The 23,118-nt window shown below is 36.3% G+C and overlaps 3 protein-coding genes across 3 annotated transcripts in view; 2 read left to right on the plus strand and 1 right to left on the minus strand.

Annotated features, from left to right (window-relative positions):
• The window catches only part of kcnab1b (potassium voltage-gated channel subfamily A regulatory beta subunit 1b), a 51,012-nt gene extending 44,479 nt beyond the window's left edge, over positions 1-6,533 (minus strand). Inside the window, exon 1 of the mRNA XM_039695107.2 lies at positions 6,265-6,533. Within this exon, the coding sequence (XP_039551041.2) occupies positions 6,265-6,518 (254 nt within the window). The 5' untranslated portion in view covers positions 6,519-6,533. The remainder of the gene's footprint in view (positions 1-6,264) is intronic.
• A 2,396-nt stretch (positions 6,534-8,929) lies between these two features.
• On the plus strand, positions 8,930-12,713 carry dnaaf6 (dynein axonemal assembly factor 6). The gene is made up of 6 exons (XM_039695110.2): positions 8,930-9,152; positions 9,232-9,310; positions 10,309-10,414; positions 10,495-10,591; positions 12,192-12,277; positions 12,362-12,713. The coding sequence occupies exons 1-6, from the start codon at positions 9,066-9,068 to the stop codon at positions 12,489-12,491; spliced, it is 585 nt and encodes a 194-aa protein (XP_039551044.2). The 5' UTR covers positions 8,930-9,065; the 3' UTR covers positions 12,492-12,713.
• A 1,102-nt stretch (positions 12,714-13,815) lies between these two features.
• On the plus strand, positions 13,816-21,683 carry pip4p1a (phosphatidylinositol-4,5-bisphosphate 4-phosphatase 1a). The gene is made up of 7 exons (XM_039694977.2): positions 13,816-14,042; positions 15,437-15,630; positions 17,207-17,313; positions 17,436-17,541; positions 17,732-17,784; positions 18,252-18,342; positions 20,119-21,683. The coding sequence occupies exons 1-7, from the start codon at positions 13,925-13,927 to the stop codon at positions 20,260-20,262; spliced, it is 813 nt and encodes a 270-aa protein (XP_039550911.1). The 5' UTR covers positions 13,816-13,924; the 3' UTR covers positions 20,263-21,683.
• The last annotated feature ends 1,435 nt before the right edge of the window (positions 21,684-23,118 follow it).

Raw genomic sequence — 23,118 nt, forward strand, 5'->3', positions numbered from 1 at the left:
TAAACCCCTGAAAGATGTTACTGAGTAATGTTACTGACATCTGGTTGTCATATGAAACGCATTAATGTGAAAGCAGAGCTTGACCATCCTAAAAGCAGTAAGCAATGCTCTTGTCAGGTCACACAATGTCTCACAATGCATTTGGCACGTGTGTGCCACTGCTTTCCCCGAAACTTCCTTGTGCTGCAGTGGGATTATGACAATGACTGAACAAAACGTGCCATTCAGTGAAGGAGCTCAGAACTAGACACTAAGTTAAAGCCCAAACTGACTGGTGCACTCGGATATTAAAGGGATAGTTCACCCAAAAATGAAAATTCTGTCAGTATTTACTCACCCTCATGTTGTTCCAATCCCGTAAGACCTTCGTTCACCTTTGGAACACAAATTAAGATATTTTTGATTAAATTTGACGCAGGAGCTGGATCACTCCTCCTTACTAGTCCATAGGCTTCTTGAGGAATTAAAACTTGCCGGACTCGAAAATTATTAAAGACATCGTTAAAATAGTCCAAGTGACTACAGTGGCTCAATCTTAAGTTTATCAAACGACGAGAAAACTTTTTGCGCATAAAAAACGACAAAAGTTTAATAACATAATAACTAGTTAATAACTAAGCATCTGTTATTGTACGTCACACGCATCACACACATGACCAGTGTCGGCCAATAGTGAGCCTACGTGTGACGTAGCTCTACGCTATCACACTACGTTAACTGACTAGAGGCGCATAGAGAAGGAATTGAATAGTTGAAATAAAGTCCTTATTTTAGTTTGTTTTTGCGCACAAAAAGTGTTCTCGTCACTTGATAAAGTTACGATTGAGTCACTGTAGTCACTTGGACTATTTTAACGATGTCTTTAATAACTTTTCAAGGCCAGCAAGTTTCAATTCCTCAAGAAGCCTATGGACTAGTATGGAGGAGTGATCCAGCTCTCAGATTTCATCGAAAATATCTTAATTCGTGTTCCGAAGATGAACGAAGGTCTTAAGGGGTTTGGAACAACATGAGGGTGAGTAAATACTGACAGAATTTTCATTTTTGGGTGAACTAACCTTTAAAGACTAAACCTGTCCGAAACGAAAATGTTTTTATTTCTTCTCTAGTGTAGCGAGTAGACCCGACCACACAGACCCAAAATAAGATTTTTAGGAATTACAGAATTACAAAAACAGAAACCCAATATCATAAATGGAAAAACTATATAAACATTTTTTTAAATAATGACAAAAGCACAAAACAAAATAAAAATTTGACAAATATAAATACTCAAAATATAAATAAATAAAATAATGGTATATAAATCATATTAAAATAACCAAACAAGTGACTGTCCTTGTTAGTGAGTCGTTAAATCATTCACTCAAACGATTCATTCAAGAAGACAGATTAATTTAGCAAAGAAACAAGTAACTGACAATATTGTGTCTAAAATATTACTTCTTGTTTATTGTTGAGTAAAATCATATTAAGATTATGCATATAATGTTATTATTGGTCCAATTTCCAAAAAAGAGAGTTTTGCATTTAAAATGCTCTACTTTAGAGGTACACATAGATGACCTCAAAGCAGACAGACATGAACTAAAGTCCCATAAAGGTATTGGATCTGTAAACTCCGCAGTACAGTGGCCCTCCAGGACTGTAGCTGAATAGCCCTGCTCTGCCTGACAGTCTTAACTGAGTGTAAGTGTGTCATTAAAGTGAGCTTAATCTGAAACTGTCACACTTTGGCGTCCCCTGATGGAAAAACTATTCTGGCACCCTGAGAAAAGATCTCTCTAAACGTCCCCCTGATAATGAGACTCAGTCAGAGATCACCCACTTTATTACACTCTCTTCCAAATAAAGATTTCTAACAGGAAATTAGTTTAGTCAAACATGCTTTTGCAAGAGCCCTCTGAGGACACAGCTCATTTTAATGTCTTCGTTTATCCATATACATTATCATATAAGAAGTTTCCCCCCTGTAGGAACAGCTAAGAAAGACACCGTTTTAGAAACACAATTAAATGTGAATGTTTGGCAGTGCTATATGATCAAGTGTAATGGATACCCCCATCGGTGCTGAAGCTGGGGCCCATTTAGCCCTACTAAACTGAATTTAGTTGGCTGATATTAAAATGAGTAAATCTATTATCTGTTTTTTAAAGCTATTGACTATAACTTGCTATTTTTTAATGGGAAAATGACATTTTTTAACCCCACATTAAAGGGATAGTTCGCTCAAAAAAGAAAATTCTGTCATTAATTACTCACACTTGTTCCAAACCCGTAAGATTTATATTCATCATATTTTTAATGAAATCTGAGAGCTTTCTGTCCCTCCATTGGGAGTCTACACTACACATTTCAAGCCCCAGAAAGGTAGTAAAGACATCATGAAGTAATCTAGTGGTTTAACCTCAGTTATGAAGTGACAAGAGTGTTATATTATTTTTTAAATATTAAAATGTTAATTTCTAACGCACGTTTACGAGAGCACCACGACGCATGTGTGTTCTATTGACGCAAGGCAGATATTTTTTTGTGTGCAAAGCACTTGCGTCACTTCATATAACTGAGGTTAAACCACTGGAGTAACACGAATTACTTGGAAACACTTTACAATAAGGTTATTAGTCAACGCGTTCTCATCCCAAAGCGCCATATAGGACGCTTTTGCAAAAGCGTAAATATCCAACGCACATGGCACCCTTTAACGTCTAATGAGACGCTTCGGTTAATGGTTAAGTTAAGGTATGGTGTAGGGTAAGGGTTAGACCACTCGGGGGCGCCTTCTGCCCAAATATATCTGCGTCTCATTTCACGTTAAAGGGTGCCATGTGCGTTGGATATTTACGCTTTTGCAAAAGTGTCCTATATGGCGCTTTGGGATGTGAACGGGCTCTATTAGTTGATGTTACAATGAGCTAGTTACAATTCATTAGTTAATGTTACATTATAATTAATGTAACAATGAGCAATACATTTGTTACAGTATTTATTGTTAATTAATAAAAATAGAGCTGTTCATTGTTTGTTCATAGTTCACATTAACTAAATACAACCTTTGATTTTAATAATGTATTAGTATGTTTAAATTAATATTAACTAAAATTAATACATGTTGATTTTTCATTCTTAGTTCATGTTAACTTAGGTAGTTAACTAATGAACCTTATTGTAAAGTATATATAGTATACCGATTACTTTAATGATGTCTTTAATATCTTTCTGGGGCTTGAAAGTAGCTGGTAGTCTTATGGGTTTGGAATGATATGAAGGTGAGTCATTTTTAATTGAAACAAAAAAATAGTCTTTTTAATATCGCTATTGTACACTGGAATAAGGTGAAAAAGGTAGGCAACCGTAATTATGAACGTCAGAGTTGAATATAAAGATATGCATATTCATTTGTTCACATAGGGCCTAACTGGCCTGTTCAGGAAGGTTACCTTGTTAAAATGATGTCATAAAGCAGAAAAACAAAATGAAAAAAAACAATCTTATCTTAGACTGGTGGATGTACAGTATGCATGGGCTGTGTCATCCCGGTCAACATAATCCTCATAACCACTGGCCTCAGGTACGTGCACAGAATGAATCTACCGGACACTGGCTGTGAACATTAGCTGTACAGAACCCCTATAATTGATAATATATGCTTTGTGACTCTACATCAAATATGGATTGTGTAAGAACAGATTTACATTTTGTCAGCATAACCTTTTCCTTCTGCACTACAGTATGTACCTAAGCCTCATCTCCCTCTCCTTGTCATATGGGATTAGTTGTATTGCAAGTCATTAGCATAAAGAATCAGTGTGAGTCAAAGCAGATCAAGCTGGCTGCTAATCAGAGCTAATAGCTTTATTTTACCCAGCGGTGGCCCTCCTTCCACGGCTAGAATAACACCTCTGACTCATACTGGTGTTTCACCTCATAAACAAAACCTTTGATCTTTGACACATGCTTTCATGCACTTATTATACAGTATGGATATAAACCTTCTAAAGACATTCTCTAAAAATGTAAAGTGTCTACATATATAACAAACATGTCAAAATGTAACTGAAAAGCAGCAAACGTGCTTTGGAAAACCTGCTGTACATTTTTTGAATCACGGTTACACTTTGAACACTTTGGCCTGATTTTTTTTCTTGGTTTGTAAAGTCTATTACTGTAAATCCCAACTGCTTAGCTCAAACAGAAACTGAATCCACGGCTCATTTAATCTGCCAATTTTCTTGCGTAAGCCGTTACAGGTCATGCTATTTATTTTGTGTAATTAATAAATGTGCAAGTAAATTAATATTACAATACACAGCTGATAACTGCAAAAACATGACTGCAAAATTAACCATGCTGAAAAATTAACCACCCTTTATAAAATCAGGGATTTAGGCTACCGGAGGAATTTTACCTCTCTCTCCCTCTCTCTCTCTCTCTCTCTCTCCCTCTCTCTCTCTCTCTCTCTCTCTCTCTCTGTTAAACTGTTATAGACTCAAACCATTGTTTTCCGTTATAAAGGATGTATTTAAAAAATGCAATGAGGTATTCTCACAAGAGATTTTCATTTTAGGATGTAAATATGTCTTAAAGAAAAAGTTTGTGTGTCAACTGCTTAATTTTGTGGTGGGACAAGCAAAAATGGCTATCTATTTAAGCAGGAAAAAAAAATTGAACAGGATGTAGTACAAAACATTGTTGTATTGTTTTTTAACTTAGTACAATCTAGAATCTTAATTGATTTTTATTATTATAAATGTATTGGTGATTTGTTTTCCTTTGAAAATATTTGGAGCTGTAATGATGCTCTATGTGCTGTTTTTGAAGAAGATTTAATTTTCACACTTTATTGATTTGTTTTCGTTGTTTTTTTTTTAGTTTCAATTTATGGTTATATAATTGTAACGATGATTTTTTTGTAAATAAAAGCTTTGTGAATTCTCAAAAAAAAATTCTCTCTCTCTCTCTCTCTCTCTCTCTCTCTCTCTCTCTCTCTCTCTCTCTCTCTCTCTCTCTCTCTCTCTCTCTCGCTCTCTCTCTCTCTCTCTCTCTCTCTCTCTCTCTCTCTCTCTCTCTCTCTCACACTTTTTTTAAAGGGACAGTTCACCCAAACATAAAAATTCATCCATAATTTACTCACTGTCATGTTATATCATGTTATGACTTCCTTTCTTGAACACAAAAGAAGATATTTTGAAAAAAAAAAATAAACAAACAAAAAAGAAAAGTCTGTGGGGTTGAAAGTTGTTTGGATCCCAAAGTTCTTAAAAACATAATCTTTTCTGTTCAACAGAAGTAAGAAGGTTATGGGAATTTCCAAATCACAAATGTCACCTTGCTGAGCTAACAAACCAAAAGAAATAAATGTAGGCCTACTGTGTTTTAGTTTGAAATCCAAGTCAAACGGTATTGGAAATGTATAAACGACTGCTGAGTTTAACAAATTCAGAACAGGTTTCAGGACATACAGCAACAGTCAAAACTTTGGGGTTGGTAAGATTTAGTATTTTTAAAAAGAAATAATCAATATTTTTATTTAGCAAGGATGCATTAAACATTCTATTTATCAAATAAACCTGAAAAAAGTATCACAGTTTCTACAAAAATATTAATGTTTCTTGAACCAAATCATCATCAAACCAAATCAAGGATCATGTGAAACTGAAGACTGGAGTAATGATGCTGGTAATTCAGCTTAGAAAAAACATTTATTTTAAATTGAAATAATATTTCACAATATTACTGTTTTTACCATATGTTTTAATTTGAAAGAGTTTCACCGCACTCACGGCAAACAAGGTGCCAGACAGATACCACTTGACAACCCCAAAAATAAATAAATTGTCTGCACACTTGAGTCCTTAAAGCAAAATTTAATGCCAAGCTTTCGGTAATACAACCATCCTCAGGGCATGGCTTAAACCATGATGCCCTGAGGATGGTTGTATTACCGAAAGCTTGGCATTAAATTTTGCTTTAAGGACTCAAGTGTGCAGACAATTTATTTATTTTTTTGGGTTACCATATGTTTTAATAAAATAAATGAAGCAACAGAGACTTCTTTCAATAACTGAATAATAAAAAAAGCAATAAAGAGAGACATTTTGCAAAGAATATGCTAAGAATATACATTGCTGATATGATAAAATCAGCAACTTTGCACGTGTTCATTTGTGTGCAGTAAATTTTGTCACATTGAGCCAGTTATGACACAGTAATGTTGTATAAAAAAAACTTTTAAATGTCGTGTAAAAAACGAGTGATATGTACCTGTAGATCATTTTGGTGTTGGTGCTCACTGAGTCCTTTAAGGAGTACCCATGGATCTGCATAAAACAGGCCAGCTGCTGAAGCTCAATGGCAGAGCTGGATCTACCTTTCCAGTGAGGACAACCTGCGGTGTGGTCTGAGCTCAATCCTGCCTGCTGTCTCAGGTGGAAGTGGCCTGTGGTTCTCTCAGAGCGCTGAGAAAATCTCTGCCTGGGGAAAGGAATGTCACTGCAAGCTGCCTTGTGCAGGTACATTTTGCTGGAAATGCTGTGCTGTCATAAAGATGTGAGAACTTGTGATGTGAGGGCAGTTTTTATATTAGCACACAGAGCTTTTAGCTTGGATAAACAACTGCGGCCAACTGAGGCCAATCCAAATACAGGACATCACCCGTGGAATTGTAATCCTTTAGTACCATCCACTTGTGGCTTTTCTGACCTCAAGGCATTCCAGTGAACAATAGGAGATAGATTTGTAAGTCATCTAAAATCCTCATGTTCCCTGTGCGACTGTAGTCAGAAAATCCAAATCTCTGAGCAACAGCTGTACCTACAATTCCATTGTTTCCCTAATTCCATAAATTAAAAAATCTAAACCCATCGGTTTATGACATTGTATTATTCTAGTTAATTTGTTAATTAGATCAAAAAATCAGCTCTTGCATGGCATCAGTGCCGACTGCCAGCTCCTCCTTTGGTTTAAGCTGGGAAAAGCTTGGCCATATTTATAACATCAGGTCAGATCAGTTGAATGGTATGCAGAGGATTTCAGCCAGAACACATATGGTGTAGCATGGCTCCTGTAACCTCTGTTTACTTACAGAATTATCCATTGAATGATCCTGTGTCCTGTTTTACAGAGTTTTTGTTCTACCAGCTGCTAATCTTTCTATGATGCTCAAAAATGCTGACTTGTTATACTGACTAATTTAACAAGATTTGTTCTCGATTCAGACTCGCCTACATAAATTTGATCTCAATTCAGACTCGCCTAAATTTATTCTCAATTTACACTCGCTTACATAGATTTGTTCTCAATTCAGACTCGCCTGCATTAATTTGTTACCAATACTATTTTATTTCCCAAAAATAGATTTGTTCTAAATTCATACTTGCTGAGATTTGTTCTCAGTTCAGTTGATTTGTTCTGTTTTTTTTGTTTTTTTTTTTGCTTATTCAGATTTGCCTTGAAGTTCAGACCCAGTTTAACAGATTTGAACACAAAATCAGATTTATTTAAACAGCCTCAAACTCAAGACACACATCAAGACATTTTCCAAAATGGCTGCTCTCAAAATAATTTGTTTGTATATTTAAATGCGCAAATTTGTTGTCAAATTCAGACTCAAATGGATGTAGTTCAAATTCAGACAAATCCGTTCTCAATTAAGACTCACATAACAGGCTACTTCAATTCAGGAATGCTGAGAATGGAAGAATAAGAGAGTGACGGATTCAGTGTCTCTGAACATTGTTTTTGTGAAAAATATGTGGGAAAAAGAGATATGTGAAAAAAGAATGCTGCAGAGAGAGAAACTACATGAAAGGAATACTGATCACTAGCTAGACAGATTCGCCTATCACGGCTGCAGGCAAAACACATTCAGCTGTGGCAATGACTTAAAGCTCCATATACTTACTGTCACATACACAGTCAGTTTCCCTGACTGAAGCAGGCTAAATTAATAGACATGGCTCTGAAAGATAAATTTTGAGAGAAAATTAATTTCATTAAACTTTAATAATCTTTAAACAAGGCAAGTCATGTGTTGATGCTACTAGGTTTCTGTATCCATGGGAAATAAAGTGATTTGAGAGGCTGCGAGGGACAGTGATGAACCAAATTTCTCAGAAAAATATTGAAAAGTGGGTCCCTGAAAATACTCAATGCTCAGGTCAATTGACTTGATAAAGTTTCTGACATTAACCTGCATGGCCGCATACAGTGAGAAGAAAAATGACGTTATCGTTAAATAAAAGCGATATTTCAAAGAGATATAAATAATTCTGAACAACTGAGCCGCCTGTTTCTCCTTGACATTCATAAAGGGCATTAATCCAACACAACTCTACTGATCACAAACTAACGTTACTCGGCTTCAGGCCTGCAATAATTTTGATAAAGTAAACCAAACACGCCCTCTAGTGGTTTTACTTAATTTACAGGTGTAAACGTTCATTCACATGTATAACCTTCTTGTTGTTAAAAAGAGATTAATACATCACAGATTAATCCATATTTAATTTATAGAACAGGTACAGACTTATCTAACACTAGGAAACATAGCCAGTTTCTTAATTACCTGATCTTAATTAGGCCTATGTTTAATTAATACCATAAACTTCGGACCAACAATAGCCTAATAAATACGGAGTAAAGCTCTATTTGAAAGTGTAAAGTTTATCGCACTCGCTACAAAATTATTTTAGGCAAATTCTCTTAGTTATTAAATAAAGTTGTTTTATTGTAGCTATTGTTTTAAGTTCCTTAAATTGTTAGATAATTTGAAAATGTGTTCTAAAACACAACCTCGGTAAGACTTCAATTGTCAACTGTAAACTTACTATTGACATAATGATTTACATCGATCGATGATAGTTTTGTAAATTTTATGGCATACTATTTTCATAGAAAAAAAACAAAGACGCAGTTGCTACAAGAATCCGCGTGCAGTCTCCATGGAAATGCTAAACTCCAGCCACCCGGAAGAGCAGCACAGCGACGCCTAACAAAAAAACTAAATAGAAAACTGTACAAAATACTTTACCTTCTCGTCAAAACTGCAAAAGCGAATAATAAAGATGGAGGGTCTTGCGTCCGTGCATCATCTCCAAGCGCTGTCCGCCCTGCTCTCTCCAAACAATGAAGATGAGGAAGAAGATTTCCAGGTCGCTTCATACAAATCCAGTTTTACATTGTCGGCTTGTGTTAAGGATAAGTCGGATATTTTTTTTTTTTTTCTTCCAGAAAGTGAATCCCATAGCAAAGCTGGGCCCGGGACATATCGGTTATCCTGCTGCACCTTCGGGGGATAAACACAAAGAGGGTATGCCTAACGTTATGTGTAGCTAATATTAGGCTATTATTCTTATTATTTTAAAATGGTATATATATATATATATATATATTTATTGATTGATTTATATTTTAAGTTTGATTTAAGTCTCTTATACTCTTCAAGCCTGCATTTATTTGATTAAAAATACAGAAAAAAACAGTATTGTGAAATATTATTACAATTTTAAATAATCTAATATTTTATTATAATTTAAAACATAATTTATTTCTGTGATGCAAAGCTGCTTTTTCCTCAGTGTGACATGATCCTTCAGAAATCATTCTAATATGCTGATTTATTATCAATGTTGGAAACCTTTTTGATGCTTAATATTTTTATTATAACCTGTGATGTTTTTCAGGATTCTTTGATTAATAAAAAGTTGTACAATATACACTACTATTCAAAAGTTTGTGTTCAGTATGTTTTTATTTTTTTATTTTAGAAAATAAATACTTTTATTCAGCAAGGATGTGTTAAATGAATATACATAAAATATATTGTTAGAAAACATTTCTATTTTGAATAAATGAAGTTCTTTTGAACTTTTTATTCATCAATGAATCCTGAAAAAAGTATCACAGGTGGCAAAATAAAAACTGTTTTCAACATTGATAATAACTGAGTATCAAATCAGCATATTCGTTTTCTAAAGGATCATGTGACATTGAAGACTGGAGTAATGGCTGATGTAGTTTTTCTGTATTTTTGTTCAAACAGATGCAGGCTTGATGAGCAATAGAGACTTTCAAAAAACATGAAAAAAATATGAATATTAATTTCCAAACTTTTGGTTCCGGTAGCCTACTGTATATACACACATGAACATATATATTTTTAAATAATATACTTTTATAATAATAAATAATTAACTAATTTGAAATTGTTGAACTTTGTCATGTTTTGCTATTTTCATGCTGCTTATGGGTTCACTTGTGAGAAGACGAAAGCATCCTTCTATATGGTTCCTTCTCTCTTCCCTCTAGGTAGCACTGCCTATGTGAAGAAGAACAGCAAAGGCATCTGGGATGAGGATGAAGTGACCGAGGGGGCGCATTTTGATGACCTCACCGATCCACGGCCACAGCCAGAGTAAGAGAAAATACATGCATGTCAAAATTGAGCTGTAAGTGAGCTGGTCTCTCACTGTGGATGTGTGTTTGTATGTTTAGGTACGAGATTGTGCTAAAACAGTCTGTTGGGACTGAAGATTTGTTTCTTGGCTTGAGCAGAAAGGACCCCTCATCCATGTGTTGTGACAGCATGCTGGTACTCCTCAATCCTCTTAAACATAAATATGAAATTCACAAATCTTAAAGGGATAGTTCACTTTGAAATACATTTTTGATATGTTTTGGCTTACCTCAAGGGCGTCCAAGATGTAGGTGTCTTTGTTTCCACAGTTTCAATTTTGATATTTTTAGGTCAAACCGTTCTTGTCTGTCAGTCATATAATGGAGGTTTATGGGGTCCACCTCAAAGAGCATGCACAGAGAAGTCCAAATTAAACATGATTTAATGACTCATAAATGTAAGTACACATTGATGGCCTAAGACACGAAACGTATTTATGTCGTTTTTACCTTGGTCTGCGCAAGCGCCGCAAGTGATCTCTTGTGCGGTTGCGAAAAAATTCAACATTGTCTGTTGATATATCGAAATCATCTTCCATTGCGATCTCCTGTATATCTAAATATGTTTAGATCTTCACAGTGAAGGGTTACACTTCTGAAATCTCTGTGTAAACAATGAATGACGTACACGCGCAAAAGATCACTTCCGGCGCTTCCTCAGATCACTTGGACATTGTGTCTTAGGCCATCAATGTGTACTTACATTTACGAGTCATTAAATCATGTTTAATTTGGACTTCTCTGTGCATGCTCTTTGAGGAGGAGACCATAAACCTCCATTATATGACTGACAGACACGAACGGTTAGACCTAAAATATCAAAATTGAAAATACTGTGGAAACAAAGACACCTACATCTTGGATGTCCTTGGGGTAAGCTAAAACATACCAAAAATTAATTTCAAAGTAAACTATCCCTTTAACAGCGTATTTACTGGGGTCATTAAATACATGATAAAGGGATAGTTAACCCAACAATTTAAATTCTGTCGATAATTACTTTGTTCATCTTCGGAACTTAAATGAAGATCTTTTGGTGAAATTGGAGAGCTTTCAGTTCCTCCATAAACCGTTATGCAACTGCACTTTTAACTTTTAACTATATTTTAACTTCAAAAAGTTCATAAAGAGATCCATTATCCAAAATAATTCGTAAAAATTGAGTGGTTTAGACCACATTTTCAGAAGAGACAATCTCTTTAAATGACAAACAGACTGAATCTACGTAGGCCTTTATTCACGTATAAACATTGATCAAACTCGCACATCAGTTGTGATAAACAGAAGCTCTAGCATGTACGCTTGACGTGTGAGAACCAATGAGGTTCATTCTTGTGTTACGCTGCACATTTGAGCTTCCGCAAGAACTAATGAGGTTCATTCTCGTGTTACTCGGCACGTCTGCAAATTACCATTGCTGTTTAGAAATATTGAACAAAACATTGCTATAAGTTCCACACTTTTTAATCTCATTTAAAGTTTCAAAGACCAAAAGCTTAAAATTCAGTAGTTTGATTTACCATAAAGAAAAAAGACTGGGGTTTGAAACATCCTTTCTCCTCCCTGTAAGATAGAGTTGGCTTTGATGGTGCATTAAAAGTAGATAGCAAAGGCTGATTGGACATTGGAGTGAAAACATTTGTCAGTCCTCAAATAACTGAGCTGTTTCTCTTTATTTAGAAAATTGTATTATCAATGTAATCTCACAAAATGTCTCTCTCTCTCTATCATGCAAGGTGAGAGTTAAACTGCCAGATACAAACGCGTCTGATTTGGTGCTGGATGTGAGGGAGACGTTTCTTGACCTCAGAACTCCAAAGTAGTGAGTAAACTATGAACTAAAATATTTTACTTTTTCCATCAACTGTAGTACTCATTCGATATATGTGCAAATCCCTTGTTTCAGTAAATTGGGCCTTCACCTGCCTCACCCAGTCCACAAACATGAGGGGACTGCCAGATTCATCATGGAAAGGGAAGAACTGGAGATCATACTGCCCATGAACAGACCAATGGACTGCATCAACCTGACCTGAGAGAGACAGAGAGAGTAACTGAACCACTTCGGCAGTGTTGACAACATACAGACACCATTCTACAGCCTTTCATTGACAGTCTTGGATCCAAACCGGAAACATAACCTATGAATATGTCCCATTAATCCAATTCTCTTCGGTCAATGGCTTCCCATAACCCAATTCACTTATCAGCAGGTTTATAGCTTTAGAACAAGGAAATAAACATTCTGTTTAAAATTTTCCAAACCTTAGATAAAGTGGAAAGGAGCAGGTGTCTGTTTAAGAAGTCCCTTTTTATGATCATAAATATCAAAATTTCTTAATTTGAAATAATATTTTGTTCAAATAAATTGTATGAATTATACATGAAAGCAGCGCTGACTAAATAATAAGAGGTGTCTCCTAAAAATCTCAACTAATGTCCTTACAGGTGTAAGAAAAAATTAAGTGGACGTTGAAGATCTCAAAAATGAAGTTTACAGTATAGCAGTGGCGAGGCACACGAAGTACCTTGGGTTCACCGGCGTCTGAATGAACCCCGAAATAATCTCAGCTCAAATATTTTATACCGTATTCCGTTCGTCTTCCCCCTCAGCATGTAATTGAAGTACAGGAGTCAGCCCATTTCCCCAATCCTAATCTAATCAGCATAACAGTCTCATTCACACCTTGATCATAATCCAATCAGCCAAACTGATTCATTTAACTTAAAATAGAGAGAACAGGACTGGCAGACCTCTCGTGCTTAACAGGTGACATCATCATCATCACAACTCCAAAGTGTAAAACACAATGTACATCACTTTAATGTAGAACGGTCAAATGTTAAGGTGATAACATTTATTTGAATTCCCTGTAATCAAGATGGTTCTTGATTGCCTGCTGTCACTCCCATGCTATAGGTGATATTACTGAGATTGGAATGATTTGTCTCTTTGATAAATAAGCTCTTTTAGTGAAGGAACATTTTCTTATATATAGCCTATTGGAGTGGAAGTTAGATCAGAGCAGACTATAATTTCTTACACAGATATGCAGTACTGCACACCTGCTTTATTCGATCATATTCTTGTAAAACTACTCAGCCTAATATATATATATATATATATATATATATATATATATATATATATATATATGATTGCTTTCCTATTTATTTTATTTATTTATCTTCATTTTTGCATGCATGCATTTTTGAGAAGACACCTCTCTTGTGTAATCTAGTGATCCTTGAAATGGTTGTAAGTGACAGGAGTAACAGCATGTCGCCCGCGATTGCTCAGGGGTATCTTGCAATACACCCCCCGAGCGCACGGATGCGCACAAGCGTTGCCACAGCAGCGGACGTACCCGTGTGACGCAGGCGGGCTCCGTCCACACACACACACACTCTCCGGTAGCACAACAATACAAGCTTTCGCCGCTCCCCCTCTTTACGCCTCGCTCTCGGTATGGCGGACGGCGAGCGGTCCCCGTTGCTCTCGGATCTCGGTGATGGAGCTCTCGGCAGTGGGAACGGCGGGGTGTCTCCCGGAGCAGCTCCACATGGTGCTCCGAACAAACCGCAGAGTGAGTAGCGAGCGCGGCGCGTTTCTGCGCTGTCACGGGCCCGCGCGTACACACACACACACACACACACACACATGTGCATTTACTACGATTTAGGTTAGGTGCAGGTTATGTGTTGTTATTCTTGTCTTTGTACGTTGGTGGCATGGAGGCAGTACCCGAACGGATGATTTTCTGGCGGATCACAGTGGAGAGGTGAATTGTGTGCGCGTAACATACGTGCTCGCGCGCGGATAACGTTACTATTGCTGATACATGCTGCTGCTTAGCATATAATGCAGTTGCAACTGATACACCTGCGTTGGGTGGATGGTATTATTTTGTCAAACAAATCTATGTTGAATTGATCCTTGCACACTTTTGGCGTCCATCGCGGAGGCTGATAAGCCTCTAATGAATGAACATTACTGTTGGCTTGTTCGGGTCTGTTTACTGTTCTGGTATTGGCTTTTCCGAGAAGAAATATAATAAGATAATAGGCTATTGTCTAAAACTAGACAAATGCCTGGGGACGGCTGTACAAAGGTTATCATTATCCACATTTACCGGCGAGTCGGCGTCTCTACATTATACATTTACAGTAATCTGTTGTATCCGCGAACTCCAGCTACACCCAAACACACATGATTGGCATAACTTTGGGCCATTCAGAAAGCCTGAAAATATTAGCTGAGGAGACCCAAACCAATCATTGCACAGAGTGGGCGGTACCAATAGAAAGTTACTAAAGGATGATGATGATGATGATGGTGTGTTGATATGGTGATACTGGAAACAATAAAAATTGTCAAAAAAACTGGAATTGTTCCAATGAAAACAATACATATTTTATCACAAACGGTTGTTTCACTATATAACTTTTGGCCATATAGGCAGATGACTTTTGATTTTGGGAGTATTTCAAAGATTAAGAGCTCCTAAATATGCTCATAAATGGGTTTTTACCACTTTTCATTGTATTTCTGAGTTGTTGTTGTTGTTTTTTTTGATTTATCCCTCACAAGGATAGGCAAATATGTAGGCTACAAGTTAGTAATGAGCCACATTCCAGCAGTCTCTTTATACAAAGCTCCTTTCAGCAGATCTCGAGGCCAAATCTGATTTTCTTGTTAATCCTTATGGCTTGGGCGACAAATAACTGTTTCACTTTCCCAAAGCGGAAGTTTCAGTGTTTGGTTTAAACTTTGTGAGGTAAATGAAACTTTAGTCTTTTACTCAATTTCATGAGGCAATATTTTCAGTATCTACATTGAACTAATAACACTGTATGAATGAAACATTTCAAACATTAAATCTCAATGAAACTGAAGTAGTGACAGATATTTTCTTCCGTATTGTGACACATTCAAGTCTAATGAATGTGCAGACTGGAATGACAATCTCTCCCTTGTTAGGTTTTCCTCCGTTTCCGAGCTCGACTCAGCCACCCATGTTGTTGGGCGAGAACCCTCCACCGTATTCCCCCTTGACGTCTCCAGAAAGTGGCAGTGCCCCAGTCATCAGCTGTAGGGTGTGCCAGTCGCTCATCAGCGTTGAGGGCAAAATCCACCAACATGTGGTCAAGTGTGGAGTCTGCAATGAAGCTACTGTGAGTTGGGATAGAGCACTTTCACACTTAAAACATGCTTTAAAATTGATTTATTAGGCATAAATATCATCAACTTTTTGCACAATTCTGAGGTTTTGCCTCAAAATGTGTTTATTGGTTGTTTACATCCTACAGTTATTGAGTCAATTCAAAATTCCGTTATTGTCATGACTGTAAACAATACAGTTTTGTTAGAGCCAATACTATGTTCAGATCGAGTAGTTGATTAATAGACTAATGTGATAGGTCTGATGGTTTTGGGGCTTCTGTCAGTAAATATTGATACACTACCATTCAAAAGTTTGGGGTTAGTAAGATTTAGGATTTTTTTTTTAATGTTTTTAAATCTCTTCTGCTCACCTAGGCTACATTTATTTGATCAAAATACAGAAAACACCATAATGTGAAATATTATTACAATTCAAAATAACTGTTTTCTATTTTAGGATTATTTGATGAATATAAAGAACAGCATTTATTTGAAATGTATTTTATTTTTTGTAAAAATGTAAAAGTCTTTATCACTTTTGATCAATTTTATGCGGATTTTCTGAATAAAAGTATACATTTCTTAAAATCTTACTGACCCGAAACTTACACACGGCAGTTCATATGCAATGAATTATTCAGCATTACATGTAATGAATTTTAAAAATATGTTCTATTGACAGCCCCAAAACTTAAAGGTGCGCTATCTAATGTTTTTGTTTAAAATTTGAATGAGCGAGTACATCATTAATCCACCTTCCAAATCATGTATTTGTCTCATCCTCCTGATTCACTACGGTACACCTATAATAAGTGTTTATATTTGGACTGTTTTAGTCCGAGCGGCTGCGGAGTAACCCAGTATTATGCTTGACTCATATACATAAACCGAGAGAAGTAGCTCCGGCTTCAGTTTTTGCCTCCAAGACGCATAGAGTTTTGTTTGTTAAAGGCAGGGTTGGTGGTTTGTTCCAGAAACAATATTTTAAGTAGTCTAAATTTATTTATATGCATCATCTGTGGAAGGCGTAGCGCCATAAAAATGTTCATCCAATCATTAATTTCGGACCACTTGCAATGATATGATGTCCTACCTGCCTATCACACACAGACATCACGTATCTTAGGCAGAAGTGAACAGCACCGAAACAGCGGCCACATTTTCAGTTCCTCCTGAACCAAAACAACAACCTTATGCTATGTTCACGCCATAGCTACTGTCATTTAGAACAGATGGAAACCTGTGATGTTATAAACTAGATTGGTTTGTGACTTGAATTTATGCGTTTCAATGGTTACACTATCAACGCCAGGTGTTACACATAAGAGCTCGGTAATTTGTTTACGTTTGTGCTTTGAGATTTGAGGTAGTTTATTGCCGTCTCTCATGAAGCTTTTGTTTGCTCCCTGCTGTACGCGCTCGTGTTCTGGAGGATCTTATGCTTTCACCGCTATTGGTAGCCGCTCCGAAAATTGCTTAAAGTGTACCTTTAAAAAGCATGTGACCATCTTTGGGTAACCAAAACTAATTCTCTTTTCTGTCGCTCTCTTCCTTTCTATTCTTTTCATTATCCTTCATTCTCTCCAGCCCATAAAGAATGCCCCTGCAGGGAAGAAATATGTGCGGTGTCCTTGTAACTGTCTTCTCATCTGCAAGGTCACATCCCAAAGGATCGCCTGCCCTCGGCCTTATTGGTAAGGAGACAAAGTTAAATTTAAAACAAGTGAAACGTTTGACACTAATAAACTTCTTGCCTCGATCTGGATTGTGTATGTGGAGAAAAATGAAATGTTTTTGTCTCCTTGTCTGGGACTAGTAAGAGGATCATAAATTTGGGGCCAGTCCATCCAGGCCCAGCCAGTCCAGAACCACAACCTGCTGGAGCTAGAGTTTCCTGCGGACACTGCAGCAACACTTTCCTGGTACATACACACGCACAATACAGCAACATCATACGGACGCACAGTGTATCATTATCACTGACATCATGACCGAATCACTCGGCTCAGCTTCAGAGTCAAGTTAAAGTGGAAGATCAGATGGCTGTTTATTCGTGTTTTATTTATGCAATTGCCTCACAGTAGCTTCTCAACAACTTTCTCAACATTTCAGTGGACCGAGTTTACTGACAGGACACTGGCTCGATGCCCCCATTGCAGAAAAGTGTGAGTATTTCCCAGGCGACATTCACAAAACAATTTGCACATGCCAAATAAATCTGTTCTTATCATAAATAAAGTCTGTCTGTCCCAGTACACAGCTTTAGCTTCTGAAAAGCATTACTGCCATTAACTGGCTGTCATTTTTTCAAATGTCCCATAAAATTTTAACATCCTGTCTTTAGACAACTATAAGTAAGCTATTTATTGTCTGTAGATTTATTAAAACAGTACTGTTTGTTCGAGCACACAGAAACAACAACATTTGCTTAGCCAATGGTATGAGTTTGGGGTGGGACTAACTGTTTGTCTTGAATAATGACAGATGTTTAGGAAAACTGTTCTGTTAGAAGCATTATTTTGGGAATTCGGTGTACTGATAAATTATACACTTTGCCTTTTCATAGTTTTGCATGTTCCATTCCATTACCCCTTGATGTTCTGCTCATTGGTCTCTTCCTCATCTTCATCAGATCTTCGATTGGCCAGCGATATCCGAGGAGGCGGAGTCTGTGGTGTTACCTGCTGTGCTTGCTATTTAGCATCTCAGCTGCTGGTCTGATTGTGAGTGTGCTTTGTGATGTAATTAATTATGGACCATATTTTGTATTTTCTTTTTCAGAGTGTCTATTTAAACTTAAAGGCAAACTTAAACTTAAAGGTAAACTTAAAACTTAAAAAAAAATTGCTGCTAATTTACTCACCCCCATGTCATCCAAGTTGTCCATGTCATTCTTTCTTCAGTTGAAAAGAAATTAAGGTTTTTTATGAAAACATTCCAGGATTTTTCTCCATATAATGGACTTCATTGGGAACCAAACGGTTCAAGGTCCAAAAGACTGTTTCAGTGCAAACTGCAAACTGTTCAAAGGGCTTTAAACGATTCCAGACGATGAATAAGGGTCTTATCAAGCGAAACGATTGCTCATTTAACAAAATAAATAAAAAAGTTGAAGTTTTATAAGCTCAAATGCTCACCTTGCTCTGTTCTGTGACACACATCAAAATGAACAAATCTTTTTCCAAGTCAATTCGTTCATTTAGTTCGTTTGAATGAACCAAATGACTCAGAAAAGGATTTGTACGTTTTTTTGAACGAGTTCGAACAGGAGAGTCACAATCGTGCATCACAGAACAGAGCAAGGCGAGCATTTGAGCTTATAAAACTTAAACTTTGTTATTTATTTATTAAATGAGCGATAGTTTCGCTTAATAAGAACCTTATTCATCGTCTGGAATCGTTTAAAGCCCTTTGAACAGTTTGCAGTTTGTCCAAAAGTGTCTTTTGGACCTTGAACCGTTTGGTTACCAGTAAAGTGCATTATATGGAGAAAAATCCTGGAATGTTTTCATCAAAAACCTTAATTTCTTTTCGACTGAAGAAAGAATGACATGGACATCTCGGATGACATGGGGGTGAGTAAATTATCAACAAAAGTTTTTTCAAAAGTGAACTACTCCTTTAAGTTTAAATAGCCTGCCGACTGGTTAATTATCATATCACTCATTGTGAACTATTTATTTAATGTATTACTATTTCCAAGCCGAGTCACACATTTATGAATTAGCATCAGTTGTCATATTAAATATAAATATAAGTTAAAATTGGTAACATTAAAAGTACAAAAACTCATTTGTTAACATTCATGTATTATTAACGAATATGAACTGAGCAATGTATAGTTTGCAATGTTTAATAATCTTTGTAAATGTTAGTTAATACATATACTTGTTAATGTTCCATTCACTTATGTTAACAAACACAACTTTTAATCCTCAAAAATATATTAGTAAATGTTGACATTTAGTCTAATAAATGCTAAAAACAGTGTTAGTTCATGACCATATAAAGTGTAACTTTTTTATGCTCACCAAGGCTGCATTTATTTGACCAAAAAAAATACAGTAATATTGTGAAATATGATTAAAATTTAAAATAAAATTCTATTTTAGTTAAACCTAGTTTCCTGTGATGGCAAAGCTGAATTTTCGGCATCATTACTCCCGTATTCAGTTTCACATGATCCTTCAGAAATCATTCAAATATTCTGATTTGCAAGAAACCCTACTTAATATCATCAATGTTGAAACCAGTTTGACTGCTTCATAACTTTGTGGTAACTTGCAAAGTTCAAAATTACAGGATTTACTTGAAATTGAAATCATAGTGAATAAAGGTATTTATATAAAAAAAAAAAAAACTAACTTTTGAACAACAGTGTATGTAAATCAACATGTTACATTTTGAGTCTTATTGTAAAGTGTTAGCAATTGTGAGACTTGTCAAAATAACATCAAACTGCATCACCGTACTCTGTAATTGTTTATGTTTGTCTCCAGGCAGGGACGTGGTCCCAGGCGCGTGTATATGGGGGTATTTATGCGTCCTGGGCAGCGGCGTTGTTGCTGGTGGTGTTGACGCTGGCCAGAGCACTTTACTGGAGCTGCATGAGGGTCAGCCAACCTCTCCACAACCTCACATAGAGAGAGAGAAAGACAGCAAGAGAGGAGGCTGCGATTTAAGGGTGGTGGGAAAAAATAAAGTCCACAGGAAAAGAGCTAGAGAGAATCATGGTTAACTCTAAAAGCTTGAATGTGATGGCTGTAATGAAGGGTCAAAGTAAAATCCAGGCTTGAGAAACACATATGCTATGGCAAAGAAGATTAGTGTTTTAAAGTAATTTTTATTCGGAAGCTTTCTCTGGATGTGTTTTCATCCGTGAATATGAACGGACTTGTTATGATTCATGCAGTTATGATTCCAAATGCTCCTTCAGTTTTAACCCATTACACTCATGTAAAGAATATGTTACACACTCTGAAACACACACACAATTCTCTATGTACATCTTAAATTAACTACGCTACAATACACAAACTACACCAATTCAAACAATTATCTGTCTCTAGTGTCCAAATAAGCTCTGAAGCCTTATAAAGAGAGGAAGTACAGGTTCATCTCCACTAGATGGTGTTCCAAAACCACATAAACACTGGTGTTTTGTCACATTGCCTAAATCTCTGTTCAAATACAATCATTTGGGTGACACGATTAACAAATGCGCAGAACATTTCTGTAACTGATTTTTCATTTACACTTAAAGTGTAAATGCGTTCAAACACATCTCTTTATCTTTAGTTGTGAATGTTAAAAACAGTATTTTTTATAATTGTGAATTTTGTTTGTAAATATTTGTTGTTTATTTCATGAATGAGCAGTTGCACTGTAGCTCTAACACGCTGTGATTCCTTTATGTTTTTATTTAATTTGCAAAATCACTACTGAGGGAAAAAAAATCACTGGAACAAATAATGAGATAACCGATGTACAGCCACACACACCTTTGGGAAGCAGAAAAAAAAATCATATCTTCTGTTGAAGGTCAGCTGTGCTTCATGGAGTTTGCTATCAAAAGGGTCATTCACCTTTCTTCTCATGTTCATGTGAAGTTAATCGTCATGTTCAGGTACTGTAAGTTTGATTATGTTTGAACCATGATTAAATGATACTAATGAGATTAATCAGCCACTAGATTTGGATTCTAGACCGCCAGATCTTTTTTTCCCTCTTTGTCATAATTCAGAGTCTGGGTAAGAACACAATTGAGATGTTCAGAGCATTGAATTCTTGTTGCTGGTCACCAATGTTCTTGCATTATATTCCTTATAAATATACTAAAGTACATCAAAATATGGTCCTCACTGCAGATGTGGAATTCAGATTCTGTATTCTGTCCATGAGAGAAAAATGTGAGGTCTGGACATCTGGAATCCCAAACAAGAGGTCAGGATGTTATTTATAAAGAGCAGAAGGCCAATGATGGAGGTCTCCTCTGAATTCGTTTACACATGAGATTAAGATTACACATGATTAAAAAGATGATGAAGGTATAAAACGGTGAATACACTTGGGTCCTGTCTCATTTTTATAAAGGTCTGTGTGTGCTTCACTTGCAGCAATTGTTTTGGCACTTTTTCTCTCAATGTCTTTGGCTATTTGTCTCTTGTTTCGGGCGGATATATTATTTTCCTCGACATAGACTGATAGAGGCATGGGAAACATACAGAAACCTTTTAGAAACCACAACTCCCCTGAGCTGGGCAGAGAGAGAGATTTGTCAGCATTAATGGAAGAGAAACTGCAGAGATCTGGGGACACGCACAGATAGAGAGAGGTTTCAGTCTTCTGGAGGCGATTGACCACAAAAAAGTCTGCAAGCAGAGACCAGAGAATGAGACCTCTGTGGAACGGATCTGATTCATAATACACACACGCACACACAGTCTGTCCCATCTCTCACTCTCAAATCTAATACACTTTTTATTGCCATGACAAAGAGAGAGAGAAAAAACTTTTCACATTGACAAATAGTGTGCAGCTCAGGTGTGTATTTTTATTTAATTAGCTGTTTTATATTCTTATTTATTTGTTAAAATATTACCTGTTGACATCATTTGGGCTACTTTTTCACTTTATAATGGGACCACGTTTTTCATTATATAACTTCATTATTTCATTATAAAAATGATCCAAGTACATTTTAACAAATTAATAAATATCTCAAATTATTCCGCAGAGCTATCCGAGTAAATAGCAACTGACAAATATTCTCAAAATATATTGAGGAATTAACATTCATTAAAAAAGAAAGTAATTAGGATGTGCTTGTGTAGTTAGTATAGCAATTACTAGGCTATACCTTTTGTTTAATTACATAGAACTAACCTAGTCCTAACCGTATAGTAAGTTCATGTAGTTAATTAATTAATTGTTATGTATTAAAGGGGTGATGAACCGAGAAATCAAATTTTCCTTGAGCCTTTGACATCTAAGAGGTCATCATATTATAAGAATATCCTGTAAGTTTCAGAACTGAAAACGTCCTTGTTAGTCCAATAAAAGCTTTTATTGACACCAGCCTCAGTAAACGACTCGTTTTTCAAAGTGGGAAACTATGACGTCAAAGAGGATAAAACCCCACTCCTGCGGGAGAAGATCAATGCCTACTTAGCCCCGCCCACCGATTCGCGCATTACACGCATAGCTAAATAACATAGATGCCTGCCTTTGATCACAAACCAGGTCAAGAGTAAAACTCTTAATAATATTGAAAACTGTTCTCCACTCACAGCAGTGGGCGTTTACTTCCAAGTCTTCAATGCAGACGCCCAGAGGGTTTTTGAGCTGAGTTCAAAACTAGGGTAAAAAATGCCAATTACTTTTTAATTTTGAGGTTTTTGAATGTAAAAACCAAACAAACGTCATAAGTTGACCTCAGACAACAATATAACAAAATTTAGCCAGCCAGTTAAAAAAAAGTCATCATAGCATACATTCAA

The sequence above is a fragment of the Pimephales promelas genome, chromosome 5 (genome assembly GCF_988280905.1).
Source record: "Pimephales promelas chromosome 5, fPimPro1.hap1.1, whole genome shotgun sequence".
NCBI classification, from domain to species: domain Eukaryota; kingdom Metazoa; phylum Chordata; class Actinopteri; order Cypriniformes; family Leuciscidae; genus Pimephales; species Pimephales promelas.

What these genes read in the sequence shown, in the direction of transcription:
- dnaaf6 (XM_039695110.2), top strand. Translation starts at nt 9,066, where the DNA reads ATGGAGGGTCTTGCGTCCGTGCATCATCTCCAAGCGCTGTCCGCCCTG. An exon ending in GGGGGATAAACACAAAGAGG is followed by an intron (nt 9,311 to 10,308) that starts GTATGCCTAACG and finishes TCTTCCCTCTAG; the next exon opens with GTAGCACTGCCTATGTGAAG. An exon ending in TGTGTTGTGACAGCATGCTG is followed by an intron (nt 10,592 to 12,191) that starts GTACTCCTCAAT and finishes CTATCATGCAAG; the next exon opens with GTGAGAGTTAAACTGCCAGA.
- pip4p1a (XM_039694977.2), top strand. Translation starts at nt 13,925, where the DNA reads ATGGCGGACGGCGAGCGGTCCCCGTTGCTCTCGGATCTCGGTGATGGA. An exon ending in TGCTCCGAACAAACCGCAGA is followed by an intron (nt 14,043 to 15,436) that starts GTGAGTAGCGAG and finishes CTCCCTTGTTAG; the next exon opens with GTTTTCCTCCGTTTCCGAGC. An exon ending in GCCTGCCCTCGGCCTTATTG is followed by an intron (nt 17,314 to 17,435) that starts GTAAGGAGACAA and finishes GTCTGGGACTAG; the next exon opens with TAAGAGGATCATAAATTTGG.